This window comes from Doryrhamphus excisus, linkage group LG13 (assembly GCF_037039965.1).
Source record: "Doryrhamphus excisus strain RoL-2023G ecotype Guam linkage group LG13, RoL_Dexc_Guam_v1.1, whole genome shotgun sequence".
Lineage (NCBI taxonomy): Eukaryota > Metazoa > Chordata > Actinopteri > Syngnathiformes > Syngnathidae > Doryrhamphus > Doryrhamphus excisus.
The window spans coordinates 12817076-12835257 of record NC_136369.1 but is presented as its reverse complement, the minus strand read 5'-3'; the positions used below and the strand labels follow the sequence as shown (position 1 = coordinate 12835257).

Sequence of the window (18182 nt, the reverse complement as noted above, 5' to 3'; positions counted from 1 at the left end):
TCGTTTTTTACCTAGATCTCCTGTGATTGGTGTACGTGCACCAAAACACGGAAATCAGTCATCGCGCTTCAAGGTATGATGGCAGCCTCCGTCAACAATGCGTGTGCACCCTCAGCCGATTGTAAACAGTTGATTACTACGAGTTTTCAGAAGAAAACGCGCAACAGGTTATTAAGCATACCCGGTACAAGACCCTCGGTGCAAAATGGACAGCTCCTAATATCCACCGGTGTCACGTCGCTCGACTATTTGTTCGGTCAGTTTGTTGAGATGTCAATTGCATTAGCACTACCTGTACAGCATACATGATTTTTTGGTGGAACTGAAACTGAAGCCTTACTTTAAATTAACAAATGTTAATGCCATTTACTTTGTCTATCTCGTTTAACTGTTGTAGGTTTATGAAAACAATTCAGTCTTGTATGTCTTGACTTTTGTTGAGCTTGTTGCATAATTTGAACATAAATACTTAATAGAATGGTTATTGTCTTGTTATTGTCTTTGCATACTCAGACTACTTGTATGCATACATGTATATCATTTGTATTTATATTTATAGAAACTTGGGAAGAAAATTGTTATATTTCATTGTAATACATGTCATGTTTCACTCCATGGTAGGCAAGTTTAACCTTGATCAGGTTTCTAAAGAACTGAATAATTTGGGCACTGTTGGGCACTTTCTGTTGGAGAGATTTACATTTGTACTATGATAGAATAGATAAATATAGTTCTCCACCTATTTGTTAAAGAGACCACATTGGACACTGTAAGGAAAATCAACTCATCATAATATTAATGTATCTTTGTTAAAGGGTCAACTTGTGTTTCTTAAACAGGTGGTGGTCTTGCAGTTGGAACGGTGCTTCTTATAGGTGAGACGTTTCTACATATTCTCATGACCTTCACGTAAAGGATGGCTACCATGTAAACACACGCAAGTCGTGCAGTCTGTTATATCCATTTTACACAACTCAAATATGACCCCTTATGATAGTTTAACAATACACTACATAACTGTGTGTGTAGGTTTAATTCAAAGGGGAACTTTTGGGAATTTTGCCCATCATTCACAATCCTGAAGTGAAACATGAACACACAATTGTTCTGTGCATCATAACACAACAAGTTAATTTCAGCTCGCTTACTGTGCTGGCACTTGGATTCACCTATTTTGACTATGAAACCCTCAAAAAATCTGTAACAAGGTTGCATTGTTAGATATACACGTTGTGATCATGCATTATACACTGATGATAGCATGTAATAATTGCAGTATCTTGCCGTATTTGGATGATTTAAAACCCTACCGAAACTTCTTTCGTAGGGCGCATTGATACTAGCTAAATAACACGCTGCCTTGCTAATCACTAGTCTCAGCATCACTCAAATACAGGAGAGTGGATACCTAGCTCGGTCGATAATTAATAGCACAGTTATCAACGAGCAAAATTTTAGTTTTCAATTTTGATGAAATGTTTTATGACTATTGGCCTGTGTTTTAGGTATTTTCATTTGTACATTTTGTGAAGCATTATTATTTATTATTATTATAATTATTTCTGAATTTTCCTCAATAGGCTTTTTAACTAACAAACATTTAGAATTTAAAACCAGTATCATAAACAAATCTTATTTGGAGCTGACACTGAAATAAAAAAAAAACTCAAATGACCCAAAGTGCTTTAGCTCAAATTCCAGGTGTTTACAACTCCACCATGATCCTTAATTAGTATGTTCTTTGCCAGATGTTGCATGAGCTTTTTAGAGTCAAAGCAAGTGTGTTTTTGTGCGACTAAAATGTCTTCCAGTGTATCATTATTATTATTACCATTCATCACTGACGAGGCTGCATGCGCTGGTGGACAGTAAGGTTACCATATTCTTGTTTTCCCTTGGAAGCCGCAATTTGTGCGTATCTAAGACCTATACCAAACTGATGATATTGCTTTGCCCTTTAATTCATCCCCCCAATCGATGCAGGAGTCGATGATTACACACTAATGCGTTCTTCCCTTCCATTTTGTGAATCAACACACGGTTGGTTTCATCTGGTAATGAGAGACACAGTAAAGGTGAAATGTGTGCGTGCGTGCACTCTTGCTGGTGTTTGTCTCGAAAAGAGCGATGTGTAGCTGTGTGCACGATTCGCTGTATGTGCATGTGTTTTGTTTAGTGTATTGTGTGGGTGGGTCAGGGGGAGTTTGAAGTGTGTGTTTTGTTTATGTTTGTTTCATGCAGTCGTCTTCGACAGTCTGCCCCTTGAGCTGTGATGGCCCGTTTGTGCGACTCAGACATAAAATTATCAGGCCGCTCTGTCTGCCTTTGAAGTGTCTTGAGCTGTCCTTCCCAATTTGTCAACTGGGGTGGTGGGTCGTGGGGGGCTATGCAGTATGGCTGCTGTCCGAGGATCTCGCATCTCTTATGCTTTTGTAAGACAAGGAACAAAGCTCTTCAGTCCACTGTGTGTGCTTTTGTTGAGACTCCGCTTCTGTATATCTTTTTAACAGCTTTGAAACACTGAAACATTACATTGTTTTTTTTGTACTTAAAAAAGCTTTCAAGACGTTTTACAACAGAATAGTGCCTATCATTTAAAACAGCTCCAGATTAAGAGAAAACAGGATTATTAGGAGACGACCTCCTCCAAAGACTCTTAAAAAAGAAAATAAATGTTTTGAAATGAATCACCACATTTAATTATTGTCCCTTTTCAAAACAAAAATGTCAACATACATGTTTTGATCAATGTATGGCACAGAATTAACTAGTAAGGCGACATTAAAAGGAAAACAGGAAGAATTGTACGGTTAAAAGTGTAAAGTTGATGTAGAGGAGATGTCTTTTCCAAGAACAATAACATACATTGCATTTAATTTACAATGTTAAAATTCTCTCCCAAATCCCTGTATATAGTAACCATGTAATATAATCAAATATGATTATTAAACAAACTAATCAAAAGCTACAATTTCTGTCACTATGTAGTTATTTCTCACACTAACTTATATTGATACATATTATTGAGGTTATTTTTGCTGGATCGTTAACAGTCATTAACTGAATGTCTGTATGCATTTATGACTTTAATATTTTGATTTTATTTTTGTGGAATGATCATCTTGTGTATTTTTAATAAAATTTTTATCTTGTAAAATTACAAATGCAAACTTCAATTTCTATTACTTGAAATAGTTTTTTTGTTTTGTAGCCCTAATCATTTTTCGTATAAATAAATGGATTGTATTTGATAGTGACTTTCCAAGTTATATCCCTCTATCTTGTAAAAATATAAGAACTTTGTCGCACATAGTAGACACTAAAAATGTGACATTCATTAAGGACAGCATACAGCAAATGAAACCAAATCAATCAAAACACTATAGAAATGATAATATTGTACATAACAATAAAGGTTATCAGAAATACATAATGGATAATGTTGCCTGATAAGCATAACCACTTCCTAGAATATGTGTTTATTTCAAACTTTGGTTCCATTTTACATGAGCATTGATTTTCTAGCCATATAACCTGAACACACAAGTCAGTGCACATATAATTCTGTACTGTGTGTACTGTATTGTAATACCTCATATAGGGCGAGGAGGAAACACAGTGACCTAGATATTTTCTCTCCTACTTTAGCTAATATTATGCAGGACTCTTACACTCCCATGGGGTTGGACAAAAATGAGCTGGAGGCAGCAATGTCTGCTTTACCAAACCTTTTGTCACCAAAAGCAAAAAAATAGAAGTCAAAAATCATCTCATGACTGTACAGGGTGACTGCTCTACCTTGAAGATATGACTGTCCCCCCACCCCCTGTTGCTCTGGTATCCTGCCACCACCGCTAGCCCCCACCCTTTTACCCCCCGCCTCAACAGCCTAATGACTCCTGGAGGTTTCATTTGTAAGGCTCCCATAGAAACACAGCCACAATAGGCCCCATCTTGAGAGGGCCCATCTGGGAGTCTTTGTGGGGCCTGCTGAAAGCCACAAAGGCCCGCTGACCTAGAAACCCATCAATAAGAGAACAGGGAGCCCCACCGACAACAAATTGAAGAGCCATGGAATTTCCTGGACCATCCTTACTCCGTAGGTGAGGACATAGACTGAGAACGTGGGAGTTGGAATTCCCCGGATGCTCGAGGATGACACGTCAGGATGTCATTCCCAAGCTGTCAACAGTGTCCCTGTCCCTTGTCATTGTTTGGAGAGCCCTATGAAATCTTTACAAAATGGTGATGGTGACAGGAAGCAGTAGCGGCATGCTGAGTGGAGTTATTTGCCCTGCTCAGGGGGCGGTTAAAAGTGTGGAATGGCCTGGTGGCCACTTTGTGTTTAATGGGCAAGGGTGCTGTACCTTTGGGACTCATTTGGTAGACCCAATGAGATATTGCTAAGAAATCTAGAGGTTACATTCTTCTGAGGCCGAATTAGAAGGCGAACAATGTTAGCCAATGGGTACACTGCCCTTCAGGTCAGGGGTTCTCAAACCTTTTGACCCCTTACAGGAGTGACATGTTTCCAAGGACCTCCTTATAATCTTCTTGCCAATTTAAAAATGATAATAATATGTTTTAAAAACCTGACATTCATTCTCAGTCCTGCAAAAAAAATAGCGTAAATTTTCCTGTGAATATTCTCATTCATCCATCCTTGGCGGTCAGAGGCCCCATTCGATTGTATCGTAATGATCAACACATGATGTCACTAAAGACACAAGCATTTCTGTCTGGACCTGCTTTCTTCTTTAGAGGACAAATAGATTGGATCTTGCACCAGGCCCTCAGACTAGAGCTGTCCTATCTAGTCTGACTGATCTGTCTTTGCACATGTACAGATGAGAGGCGAAACATCTTCTAAGACAACCTGAACAGTCTACTTAAGATCGATTGAATGCCCTGAGAATCGCATAAATACCGTAAATCAGGTTTGGGGGGTTTTTCCCTTTCTAATGTCTAACCCCAGATATGTTATGTGAGACTTTAAAGCCTTACATTTCAGTGCTAACATGTAACTTTATGAGTTACAAGCATTATGATGTAAGGGTAAATATGAAAACGTGTTGCACCAGGACATCTTGGCTTGACATTCACATTGGGGTTGATGTTTTCAGAAGTGCCTCCTACGATGTCACCTCTGTAAACCACATATGCTGGGTCCTCCAGAAGGTGCAGCTCCTGTATCTCAGCTAAAAAATGACTGACAATATTACCATCAGACTCATGAGTTAGATTTTTAGGCACCCTGTTTTTTCTGCCTCCCACTGACTGTTAACTTGGTACCGTTAGGTTCAGTGGGAGAGGGTCAGGTGAATCCTTACGACAGGTGTCTCCCCCCTGTTTGCCTGTGGACACAAATACTGCTGAGACCTTGACAGGAGAGCAGAAGCAGAAAGGAAGATGCAAACATTGATCATCAGATCACGCAGTAACACCTACAGTATGTCATTGTGCCAGATCGAGTGCATCTTCAGGAAGCCAAATCCTTATACCAATTATAGTCAGGCACCGTGATGGGAGTCTGGTTTAAATGTGTCTGAAAGGCTGGTGAGATTAGACCTGTATACACTATGATAGATTCCTTGTTAACGTTATAGGAAATGAAGGTGATATACAGGAATATTTTGTAGTTAGATATTTCTCTCACAACTGTTCTTCTGAGTTTACCTGGATTTTTTTTGTGTTCCTGTAATTGGATGTGATGTTTGTTTTTGTGAGAAATAAACTAAACATGCTGAATTGTTGCCAACTCTTGTTTCTTTTCACCAGAGGAGGACCGTTACGATAGCTACTCCCGTATGATCCTAAAATATTTCCTGGCAGAAGGGGTGGTTTGTCGTCATGAACTCTTCTTAGCAGCGGCTCAAGACCACCCGAATGACATCTTCCAGGTATATGAGAAGAGTTGGTGTCTGTTTCTGTTGCCGTTTTGGCTGGAAAGATTTGGAACAGAAATCTTGGCCTCAAAATGTCTAAAATCACTGTGTTAATTCATTTGATGTGACGCAGTAGTAGTTCCGCATATTTGTAAACCCAGGCTTTACTGCATTCCCTGTGCACGTTTTGTCAGATAACATACCTGTACACAACAAAACTAGTATAATAAAACTTTGAAAATAGAAGACGTGTAATATGCGTCCCACATTGTTTCTAAAAAATAATCCACAAGCTTTCACTGTACTTTTTAGAATATTAAAGCTGCACAGTCCTCAAAAGGTGTCCAGGTCAAGCGGGGGTATTTGAAGGGTTGCGGGTGGCACGGTTGCGGCATTGTTGAAATGTTTCCAGATAAATGCCTGTGTGAAGACAACTGTAGCCCCATAAGTTAACTGTCCCCCCCAAAAAATACAGGAGGTGGGCGTCTCTCCCACTGATTGATAGTGGGAGGGGTCACAGCCTCACCCTCTCTTTACATATCAAAGGTTTATTAAGACAGGGGCACTCCCAATGGGGATATATCACATTATTAGTGTTTTCATTTCTCAAATTCTCAAATCAACTAAGATGCAAGTTAATGTATTTTCTTTTTACAGACACAAAAAACACAAAAGACCGTTTTAGCCTATTGATTCATTAGCACTGGAATAATTTGCACACTACTCACATTAAACCTCAAGTGGTGGATTTTCAGCTACCTTTTTGCAAAATTTGTTGAAATTAAATATTTGAGTGTTTTTGAAATTGTGAAATATTGGAAACAAATTTAAACAATATGGGGATGTTTCAAAGTCCTTATATACACTTCATCATTGTGTGCAGGAACTTCCTGATCCTATCTTGGATGACGTTGCCATGTATAAACCAGGAGACCAACAAGGTCTGTTACATGACCCGAAGGATAGTTCAGATGCAATGAAGATCGCCTGGCGTTATCAGAACCTTCCAAAAGTTCAGGTAATTAGGTGTGCTTTTTTTGTTGGTCTATTTTATGCAGCTGTAAACATTATATTATTTTTCAATGTTATCTTTCAGTCAAAACTTTAAAGCTTCTCTGATTATGTTATGAGAAAGCACAGCATAGGTTCTCTGGTCATAGTGGTTTTGCAATTGTCTCCACCAGTAAATCCATCAGCCTTCTAAACTTCTTTGTAGAGTGAATGAGGCCTCAGCCTCTCTTTTCAGAGCTGGACCAGATTACTCACACTTAGCTGGCAATAGGTAGGCTTTTCATTGGTGCCCAACCCTCATATACACACGCCTGCACCCCTGCTTAGCCTGGGAAACAAGGGTACTTTGCAGCCAGTGCATTGACATGTCTGCTCGCTCAACCCTACGACCCAGACCTACGCCTCTGTCTTCTCCCAAATCCCTGCCTTTCCCCCTGCTAGGGTCGGCAGCCCTACACTCTTTCTTCCGCTTTGAGTTGAGTGACCCTCCCCTTCTTCTTCTCTGCACTCTTCCCCCTTTTGGTCTATAATCCATATCGCTATGTGGATTAACAGCACACAGTGTGTCCCTGGGGATCCTCTCCCCCTGGAAACTTCTTTATATCTGTGTCCTTTCTTCACCTCTCCCCCTTCCTCTGTAAAATCGTCTTTACAAACCGCTGGTAAGCCTCAGCAGAGGATTTGCATCCCAAATTCACCCCCAGAGTCAACGCTTACTTTCCCCTTACACACACCTCTCCTGGCATTGCCTACTGTGTCTCTCTCCCGATGAAGACATCAGATCAAAGGTGAGGCCGTCAGGGTGGGGTTGGAACGCTAAGCGGGTTGCCCGGCTCACAAAAAGAAGATGAGCCCCTGACCCCCCCTGCCCTGCTGACCCCCTCGTCCCGCGAGGAGAAGGACACACCGGGGGCCCTAATCCAGATTAGGAGTAGATTAAGGGTGCCTCTAACAATGGAATCCCTGGTTTCACTCAGAGAGAGGAGCTCAAACTCTCTCTTTCAGCTGCAGGAAAACATCCGCCTTCCCCTGCGTCCCTGACATGTTTTCTTTCACAGCCAGAAGTGGACATTTATGTGAAGAAATGATTAAGAGTGTGTTTGTAGTGGTTGTTTAACTTCTCTGCTGCGGGAATGTCAAGGAGTGACCCATAAACAATGCAATTGCATTACCATAATGTTGTTTAGCACCTTCACTGAACATATTACAAAAACAAATAAGATTATTTTCTCCTTGATTCCCCTTCTCATTTGAAATGGCTTGATGAATTTTTGCTGGTAGTACTGTATCCCACTATGAAATGTATCAGAACGCATTTGAAACTCCAGACAATATCATCTGCCACTATGCATTTTTACTTTTTTGTACTATTTCAAATGCTTTAACGCAGATGTGACATCTTCTCTTTCTCTTCAGAGTGCCCTTGCATCCTCGTCTCGGTTTGGCCACTACTATGACGTTTCAAAGACAATGGAGCCAGAAATCCGCCAGGCAGCCAAGTGCCACCACTTCTACCTTGCAGAACATCCCAGCCAGTCAACAGCCACACACAGGTAAAACGACACGACATCCTCCACAGAACACTTACAAACCAATGAGACACCCTCCTGAGAACACTAGCACAATACTGTCAACAAAATGCATTTACCCCACTAGGATGTCGCCACGGAGCATTAGTAAGCAAGCATGCCATTGTTTGTGGAATATGGCCAAACCAAGTATGTCAGCAGACTAAATTAATAAGGCCTTTCACTAGCAAGCCAAGAAAAAAAAAATTGTGAGATTTGGAGGAACAGAACTTGAAGTTTTTGATTGGGATGCTTGGTTACCACAGCAAAAACAGTTTTGCATAGTAATTCTCTCAGTATTATTTTAGTATCTGATACAAATAACAAAAAACTGTCTTAAGTAGCTTTGTCATTGGCCTGAAAAGTTCAGTTGTGTATTCAGTTAAGGGTTGTGTTTGCTCAGCAACTGTTTGATTTCACCCGTGTTGAGTGTACTTAGGGTTCAGAGGTCATGCAGACTCTTTACTCAGAGAGTGCTGCTGAGCACACAAGGGCACACGAAGAAGCACACTCACTCTCTGAGTAAATACAGCAATCTGGAGCACAGAGGATTGTGAGGGAGGCTTTATAGAAACTCTGTTTATTTTAGCAAACACGTTGTTAGACAGAGCACCAATGCAAGTGCGGTGGACACCCAGTTGATCCATGCATTTTGTGGTCCCCGAAGTGCACTACACTACATACTGTAAGTATGATAACTGCAAAGTCTTAGTTACATGTAAATATGGTTGCCTTTAGAGCATCTCGGTGGGGTTGATCTCAAGACATTTAAACAGCAGGAAACTACACCTGCACAGTACCATTGTGCCCACAGTGCCGCCCCATCGCTGACACACATACATAAAGCCACACAAACATGCAACACATTACACACACACACGTACCAGACTAACTCAAAGCAGGCTTCTCCCCCTTGCACGTGTCCACAGCCCCATGTCGCTACCCTAGCTGTTAAATTGCTCCGTTTCACTTGAAGGCATAATTGGCACAAATTGCTCTCTAGGTGATACAGATCCTGTTGTTTAAGACTAAGCATCCCCCTTCTCCCACCCCCACTTCATTCCCCTCAATGAAAGAGGAACATTGAGATAAAGAAGCTTCCCCTCGTATGATCCTAATTAGCCGACGCGCTAGCCCCTGTAGCTAAGCACCTAGACCTTATTGGTACCTGAATGAGGGGTGCTCAGTAGGGGCAGCTGACATACAATGACATCCTACACAATGGCTGCCAAGCCGTCCCCCGAGCCCCCTACCTCAGAGCAAGGGCATGGGACAGAGAAGACTGTGAGGGTAGGTGTCCCTCTTTCACCAAAACCAGCTCTATCATTTGCCCCAGCGGGGTCAGGAGGCACCATTGTTGCACTGAGTAAATGACATGGAGTACATGGATATACTTGGCACAAGTGTAATTGACACAAGTGTGTATTAGTGTTCCTAATGCGGGTCTATTGGTGTGCGACCCATCTATGTGTGTCAGCCTGCGGGTCAAATTGATAAGTGACGCCGCAGCCCACTGTGACTCCCCTGTGCAGACTGGTCATTAAAATGGCAGGGCGTTCTTAAGTGGAGGCTCCTGTGTAAAACAACAGGGTTAACATTCCCATTGGCCGTCCAATAGGCACAAAGTGAGCTCAGCCGTTGTTCCTATAGTAGTGCATACGCTTTGTCAGTAGTGCAGATGTTACTCCTGATTAAACACCAAAATGCTGTCCCCTGTTAGTTTTGGATATCAGCATATGCACGTCTCATCCGTCTGTTTTATCTGTGTGTCTAGGCACGATCAGAACCTCGGGGGAGCTGACAGCGAACCAGTCATGTTGTAATTTAATCAAGCAAATAAATTAATTGGATCTCTTGATATGGATCGTCTGTCTGCTTCAGTGGCTCCAGAAAAGCACAGTCAGGAGCATGCTGCAATCATAGCGGATTAAGCCACTGTGCCGATCGGCTTGGCCCAGTTTTATCAAGATGGTGTCAATTAACAAAAGCCCCCACATTCAAAGTAACACTTTTCACTGTCTCCGTCTGGTTCATCTCATTCATTATGTCTGCTTTCTTGTCCATACTGTCTTCCTTCAAGTCTCATGCTTGAGTCCTACTCTGCCTTGCTGAAGTCCATTGAGGAGGTCATACGCAGGGAGGGCTACCAAGTAACAGCACCCATGGTAAGAGCCACAAATGAAAGGTTTGACAGTGAAATTTGATGCCGCATTTGAGTAAAGTTAATTTTCCTAATCCACCCGTAAAAGATCTGTATATTTGGATTATTCTTATTTATCTATTTATGTATTTTGAAAACAACTACACATTTTATAACTCAACAATCGCAGCTGTATGACAAGTATGCAATTACTACCAGTTGTTTATGCTAGTATGCATGAAAATATCTATAGAATGTCAATAGTCTATCTGTAATCATAATATATGACAATAAATCCTTCTGTATTTCACTTTGAGTAAACGGCTCATATGCTCTCAGGACTGGATTTAGGTTTTAAAATAATTTTTTTATCTTCCATAGTTTGGGGTTGAGTGGGACAGCGATGGCAGCAGGACTATGAGTCTGTCTGGTAATTAGTATTTGGTCCCAGGCTTATTTTCACCTATATGGTCGGCCTCTTGTCCTTGGCTGGACTCTACTGGCACCATTCCCCAATGTTTCTATAGGCTAAACTATAGGAGTTAAGTCTGGGCTCTCCTCTTGATGTTGCCACAGCAACGGTCGTGTTACCAAAGTTACCTCCTGCTGTGCTACAGTCATCACATTAGAGTCTGAATTGATGCCCCGAGTTTGCCCGGTAACAAAAGAGGGCATATCTAATTATGACAAGCGCACACACAAAAAGAGAGCATATGCTAAGGTGTTGTAAATAGGTTTCCGGTGTCCTTCTATGGACAAACTATGAACCAACTGTTTCAGAAAACTCCGAAACAATAAGGTTTATTTTTCTTAGATTCCTGTGATAGTAATCCTAACGAATCTTAGGTCATGCTGTTTTGAGAGGAAGTGGTGTGGCGTGGAGCGGAGGTGATTTTGAGAGGGTTATAGCTGGATAATAGAGGAGGAGGGTCCAAGTAGACAAGGAAGCGAGGTTGAGTAAAAAAAAAAAAGTGAAGCAGATTTAAGTCTGAGCTTCATAAATCACCCTTGGTGCTCACCTCAATAATCAGGAGACATCCAGAAGAAACCCCAAATAAAAGGCAATTGTACTAAAGGTTAAAACCCTCTCACAGTTTTGGACAAGCTGCTCTATTCTCTCACTTTCAGTGATATATATTCCACCGCTATATTTCCTCTGTCCTCATACGAGTGGGATACCGTTGATCCCTTGTTTTGGGGTGGGGTAATTCAAGGGAAGTCACTCCAGCCTTACACAGGCCCCCTTTGGCTGCCGAGCCTGGCTTTGGTGCCAAGAATGTGCTGGGGTTTCTGGGTGGCGGCCATATTGGAAGCCTGTCTGACAGGTCCATTGTGCGTGTGTCAGATGGCCTCTGTGATTGGGCAGTTATGTCCACTCACGTTTGGCCACTGTATTGCGATCGTCTGTGCTGCTGAGCCGACTGTCCAGTCTCATATGGAGTTTGGGAATCCAATCCAAAACAGCAGCACCTATAATTAAAAACTGCAATCTGTTACTCTTCACATACTGTATGAACTTGGAATTAAAACGGTGTATTTCTTACCTGTGCTAACTTGATTGTTTTTGTTGTTTGTTTGTTTCAGGGTGAGAGGATTATGTGTGCTCATAGGGTGGAAAAAAGAGGCCGTATCAAATTGGTTTAGATATTTTTTGCCGCTTTTGTTTTTCAATTTGGGGATTTTTTAAATATTGTAATCAATTTATGTGTGTAAATGTGTATTGGCTGAGAGAGAGATCTGCGTTCCACCATGAGTCGTTTGTAATTGAATCTGTAAATTACACAAATTGCTTTATAGTAAGCGTTTGCATTTTTTTTTTTCATCTTCTGATTAGACAAAGTCACGCAACATCCTACGTATTGGCCTTCACTCACTTGGTTCGGCTCTGTGGGGTGACGACCTATGTTGCCGTGACAACCCGAAACACAGCCACGCCCTCACTACCTTCCTCTATGGACTGCGGGCTTTGTTGAGGTCATCGCTGGCAGTTGCAGTAGTGACTGTGCCTTCACATCTCATTCAGGTAAAACTTTGTCACTAAAGTTATGCAAATATACCAGCTGGCCTTGTTACACATGCGGCACAAGAGCTTTAGCAAACAATTTGCCTCTACAAATGATAAAAATGCTTCATTCTGATTTGTTATATTTTTTTGCCCGAGAGTGGTAGTAATTGGTACTTGAATGTATCCACTATGAACCACTCATCTTAGAATGATAGTAATTGGTACGTGAATGTATCCACTATAGACATTCATGCATGTGGGCCCTGGTACATTTGCCTGGTCCTGTTGATGATAGAGGCACAAAGTTTGAATTCTTGTGTGTAAGGAGGCCTCAACTTCACACATCATTCTCTCTGCACAGACGTTCAGTGCACACCTCATGTAGAACTGTTTACATTAATGTTTGCTTGTTTGATTTTCAATTATATCAAGGTCTGTACAATGACAGTGTGTGCTTTTTTCTCTCTTGTGAATATACCCGCGGGTAGTTGTGTGTGTCTCTGGCTGTGCATGTGTGTTTTCAGAAAAGTGTGTGTGTGAGTTTACGTACGTATGTCTGTGTCCAGTCTGGCCTCTCAGTGTGAAGGTGGAGTCATCTGCTGAGGCATATGGCAAAGCACAGCCCTCCCCTGGACAGTAGACCAACGAGGCACAGTCACCAGAAGAGTCGTTTGAGACTCACTGACACTTCTTCCAGACCATTTTGCACTCTTACACCCTTCTTACACCCTTCAGTCAAGTAAAGCACAAGAACTGCATTATTTGTAATCACAAGACAGAGGAAAGGAGATGCTTAACTTTTGAGAACAGCTGTGTCGTCACAACATGCCCTGGCTCCAAGCCTGCCCTGTGTTCTCAATGCTCTACGGCCTTGGCTTCGTCAAAAAAGGTAGACTGGGCTAACTAGCAGATGTCAGCTGTGGTGGGAGCAGTCCCCTTGTCCGCCATCCGGCCTGGCCCCCAAACCCCTTAATCTGTGTCCTCCTCCTCATCCACCCTGGGGAGAGAAAAGGAGGAGGGATATTTAGGTTTGGGTCAGGTGTTGGCTGAAGAAGAACCCAAGAGGAAATTGTCTGGTAATCATATACAGTAGTTCAGCGAAAGTGGATGTTGCACAAGAGTGTGTTGTGTTATCGTAAATGAAACATGCGTTGCTTTTAAAATTAGCTGAGTCAGCTAAGTATGGAAGATTTTGGAAGGCTGTCTGGAGTGATAGCAGTGGGCTAACTGGCCAAGACTACGATGGTCGCACTATTCATTATTGAGCAGTTTGGAAAGCTGAGCCACTCACTGAAAGCCTCCTCCCAGCAGCCCTGTGCCTCAGTCCATCTGAAACATTAATTAGGCTTGTCCTGGCCCGGTATACTCCTCCTTTCTGCTATCGTTTGCAACCACACCCATTCTTACTAAACAAACAAATTTCCTCATATTTGTCCACACACACCTCACCTGCTTATCAGATTGTAGCGGGCACTTGCCAATTTATGAAGTACGCCTAGATCAATTATTGCAGAATGCAAATGTTTTAGAGAAGTGTTAATTTATTTTTTTGAATCTTTCATTTGAAATGTTATACAATTTTGTAATTGGACTTTTAGGGTGTTAAATAGGGTGACAAAAATTGTATTGTTAGTTTTAGCCAAAGAACTATGAAGACCCTTCACTAGTCAGTTGGCAATTTCTTTTTTTCTTTTTGTTTATTTACCAGACTACACAATTTACATGTAGTTAGGTATACAGGTATTTTGGATGGTATTTAACAGATTTTCCCATAATGGTGATTATTCAAGAATTATTCTAGAACACTACTAGAGTATACTAGAGATTTGACAATAACTTTTTTTCTTAGTGTCCATGTGTTTAATGCATTATGGTCCTCTTATGCAAGTGTATATGTAGCCTTCTTTTTGAGTAACAAACCCAACAACACAACTTAGTAACCATGTCTGTATTCCCATTTGAAATCACATTTTTGGGGACATTAGAATTCATGTCCTACTTTTTTTCATGTCCTAGAATTCATGTCTAGCCTCTAGTGAGGCTCATAGTTCCGTGTTTCCCCAAGATATTGGACCGATTGAAATAATTGATGATAGAAAGACACTACAGTCTCGCTCTGCTATGTACTGTAACTGTTATATATATTACATTTGAGTTGGTTGTGGGAGAAACAACATGCAAATATGACATTGAATCCAGACTCAACAAAAATATAAACACAACACTTTTGTTTTTGCTCCCATTTTTATGAACGGAACTCAAAAGATGAGTCAAATGTTTGTATGTACACAAAAGGCTTATTTCTGTCAAATATTGTTCACAAATCTGTCTAAATCTGTGTTAGTGAGCATTCAGCTTTCATGATTCATGATCTATCCACCTCACAGCAGATGAGACAGCATGATTGTTGCAATAGGTGTGCCACAATAAAAGGTCACTCCAAAATATGCACTTTAACTGTATTGGGGGTGGTCCCAATACAGTTTAGTAACCGGTGTGACTACCATTTGCCTCAAACACTGTATATGCTGATTCAAAGCATCCCAAACACATGTTGGGTGTTGCAAGTACTGCTGGCCGTGCTAGTACTGGGGTGTTTTCAGCTTCCATGAATTGTGTACAGGTCCTTGCTAAATGGGGCCACGCATTATCATAACTTCTTGTTATTCCGCCTCATTTTTAGTCCGCTAACTACTCCACATTTCATAACCAATTCAAGCAAATCCAACATGAAAATGTTCAGCTCACTCAGGACAAGTTTGCTACCTATTCAGACTTTTCAAAATATTCCCACATTCAGTGTTGTTTCATATTCTCTGTGAAATGTTCTGGGAGGTCGCACTAGACTTATTTAGCATACCCTACTGCTACCTACTCCAATTGTGGCAAATTAGTAAAAGTCGTACAGTGCAGCTGGTAGAGTGCTTGCAACCATACCAAGAGACGGTTGGTTCAATTCCTTATTTGAGCTCAAAATGCCAATTTACTCTTACTTTCATTATATGTTTTAACATATTTCCACAGCTTCAGCTTTCAAACAGCTCCTGTGTTCATTCTAAATTTCGATTTTCACACCTTTTCAATACGTTTGTTTTGTTTCAGCTTTTCAGTATTCACATGGAATATCTAGTTGTGTGTTGTCTTTTTGGAGAACATGCTTTTATTAAAAAGGCATTGTATCAGATTCTGCTTTAATTTGTCTCCTAGTTGATGTAAACATTGCCCCCTCCCCTTGGCTTTCATCTTTTTCACTTGCGGATGGAATGTTGGTAGGAGCAGTGCCATGACACTGCACGGAGATTGGTGTATTGTTACTGAAACATGGTATCTTTGGATTTTAAGAGAGTTGGTGCGCAGTCAAAATTCCTGTAAAAGTACCATTTTCTTTACCCATCATGCTGCAACATGAGGTGATGTGTGTGGATGAGTAACACAACAGTGGGCCTCAGGGTCTAATCATAGTATCTTTCTCAAAATACCATCAATGCAATAAAAAGCACCTGTGTTGTGGCCAATTGTGGCAATTGTGCAACAAGCACAGGTGAATGTTATTGATGTAATTTTCAAGGTATGAAAATTACATGTTAGGCATGTTAGGTATGCTCTGGATCGGCTTATATGGTATTTGAGGCAAATGGTTGTCACACCAGATGCTGATTGGTTTTTGGACATCCTCCACCCCCTGCTCTTTCCTCCATCCCAGCTAGACAATCCGCAATAAGGCTAAACTGCACATTTTGGAGTGGCCTTTTATTGTGAGAGCTCTTTGAGTTCAACTCAAAAACATACAAACATACAAAGAAAAGTGTTGCATTTATATTTCTGTTGAGTGTAATACAAGCTGGAGAACCAAACAACCCCATCCATGTAAAAAATATGAGTTTATTACCAACAGCTATGATGAAAGCATTGTAAAGAGCAAGCATTTCTCCCTGACCTTATCCTGCCCCGCCAGCAATGTGCACTTTTTGGATTTCTTTCAGACGTGCGAGTCTGCGCCAAGGAGTTTGATCAGTGTCCTCTGGTAGGCAAAGAGGAATAATTACAGCCTGCACAGGCAAAGTTTTAGTCCGCCCCTTATTGACCACAGTTAGTGTTTGAATAATTTGTCATAGCCAAACTTACACAGGCTTTAATTGCATGCGTGCGAGTGACCTCAGATACCCCGTAAGTGCTAGTCGCCTTGACTGGTTGGATGTGCTTTCTTTAAAAGTAGGACAAAAATGAAAAGGTTGAAGAAAGAGTGGGGAAAAGACATGAAGGCATGAAAACTGCATTAGGCTGTGGCAGCCAACACACAGAGAAGGATTTGAATGATTCAGGAGGCAAAGAGATTAATAATGCAGGACTCCCTCTCCCTCCATCCCACTGTCCCTCACTCACTCTCCCCTTCCCCTTCTGTTATTCTCTGCCTCCACCGGTTTGTGTAGTTCCTGTTCATTTTTTTTCCCTACCTACTGTATTCACCTAATTGTTACTCTAGCTCTCTCTCTCTCTCTTTATCTCTCTCTCTCTCTCTCTCTAGCTGTCTGTCTGTCTGTCTTGAAGTCACCTTACCTAACCAGTAGGGGGAGCTCATCAGGCTACTAATGATTTCCGCTCTGTTCTCTTCTGCTGCAAGCAGGTTTGAGGCTACATACCAAAGAGAAATGAATGTAGACTTTTGCTCATTGACTCAACTTGTCACAGTGTACAAGGTGTACACACAGGTCCACCCAGTTGTGCGCCCTGGCCTCACCTATATCTTTTATGAACATACCTCCTATGACCTCAATCTCACATCAGCCTCACCTGAGCCACAGGCAGGAGTGACCTGTCCACAGGAATGATGACCTAATTTAATTGTAACACTGTTGGCCCGTCAGGAGGCTTTTAATTATCTGCCCGTGTTTTTTCTTTCTTGCTCTATCCTACAGAACAGATCTCTAATGGCCAGCATAACCAGGCTATGTGACAATGCCATAGCCCTAGAATCATTCAAAGGCTCTGAGAGGGAGACCAGCCCACTCTACAAAGATTACCATGGTAAGGATACACACACTCTCTTATCTCTCTGTCTCCGTTCCATCAAAAACACACACACACACAGGCAGTGCATTAAGGCTCTGGCTGGGCTTTGGATGGAGGCAGGGCAGCCCCCTTGCAGGCCAGGCTGTCAGTGCACGTTAGTGTGCTGCTGCTCAATCAGACGTGCTCCTCAGTAGACAGGCCGGGGGGGATTCAGCTGCCACGCTGTACCCCCTCCTCCTCCTCGCACCCTCATTCCCTCCATCCCTGCCTCCCCTCCCTCCCTCCAGCAGAGCCTCCTCTCTCTCTCTCTCTCTCTCTCTCTCTCTCTCTCTCGCTCTCCCTCTCTCCTCTATTGCGCTCACCCCCCCTCAACATCCGTGGTGCCATACCCCTGAGGCTCTGGAGCAGAGAAGGCCGACACTGGGGAATCGATATTCTCACCATCACTCTTTTCCTCTCTGCCTCTATCTCTGTATCCCTCACTCAATGTCTCCATGGCCGGCATGCCCTGCTAATAAATGGGGGCAAGTTTTCCTTGCCTCCAGTAGGAGAGGAGGATGTCT

General features: G+C 41.9%; 1 protein-coding gene across 2 annotated transcripts in view; it reads left to right on the top strand.

The window, feature by feature from the left end:
- Positions 1 to 34: 34 nt before the first annotated feature.
- Positions 35 to 18182, top strand: part of elp4 (elongator acetyltransferase complex subunit 4) — a 48496-nt gene continuing 30348 nt past the window's right edge. Inside the window, exons 1-8 of one of the 2 annotated variants that reach the window (XM_058089122.2) lie at positions 35 to 256; positions 840 to 875; positions 5779 to 5900; positions 6769 to 6903; positions 8313 to 8449; positions 10545 to 10629; positions 12439 to 12627; positions 17526 to 17634. In XM_058089122.2, coding sequence (XP_057945105.2) covers positions 76 to 256; positions 840 to 875; positions 5779 to 5900; positions 6769 to 6903; positions 8313 to 8449; positions 10545 to 10629; positions 12439 to 12627; positions 17526 to 17634 — 994 coding nt within the window. In that variant the 5' untranslated portion in view covers positions 35 to 75. The remainder of the gene's footprint in view (positions 257 to 839; positions 876 to 5778; positions 5901 to 6768; positions 6904 to 8312; positions 8450 to 10544; positions 10630 to 12438; positions 12628 to 17525; positions 17635 to 18182) is intronic. The other variant, XM_058089123.2, reaches the window with a different exon arrangement.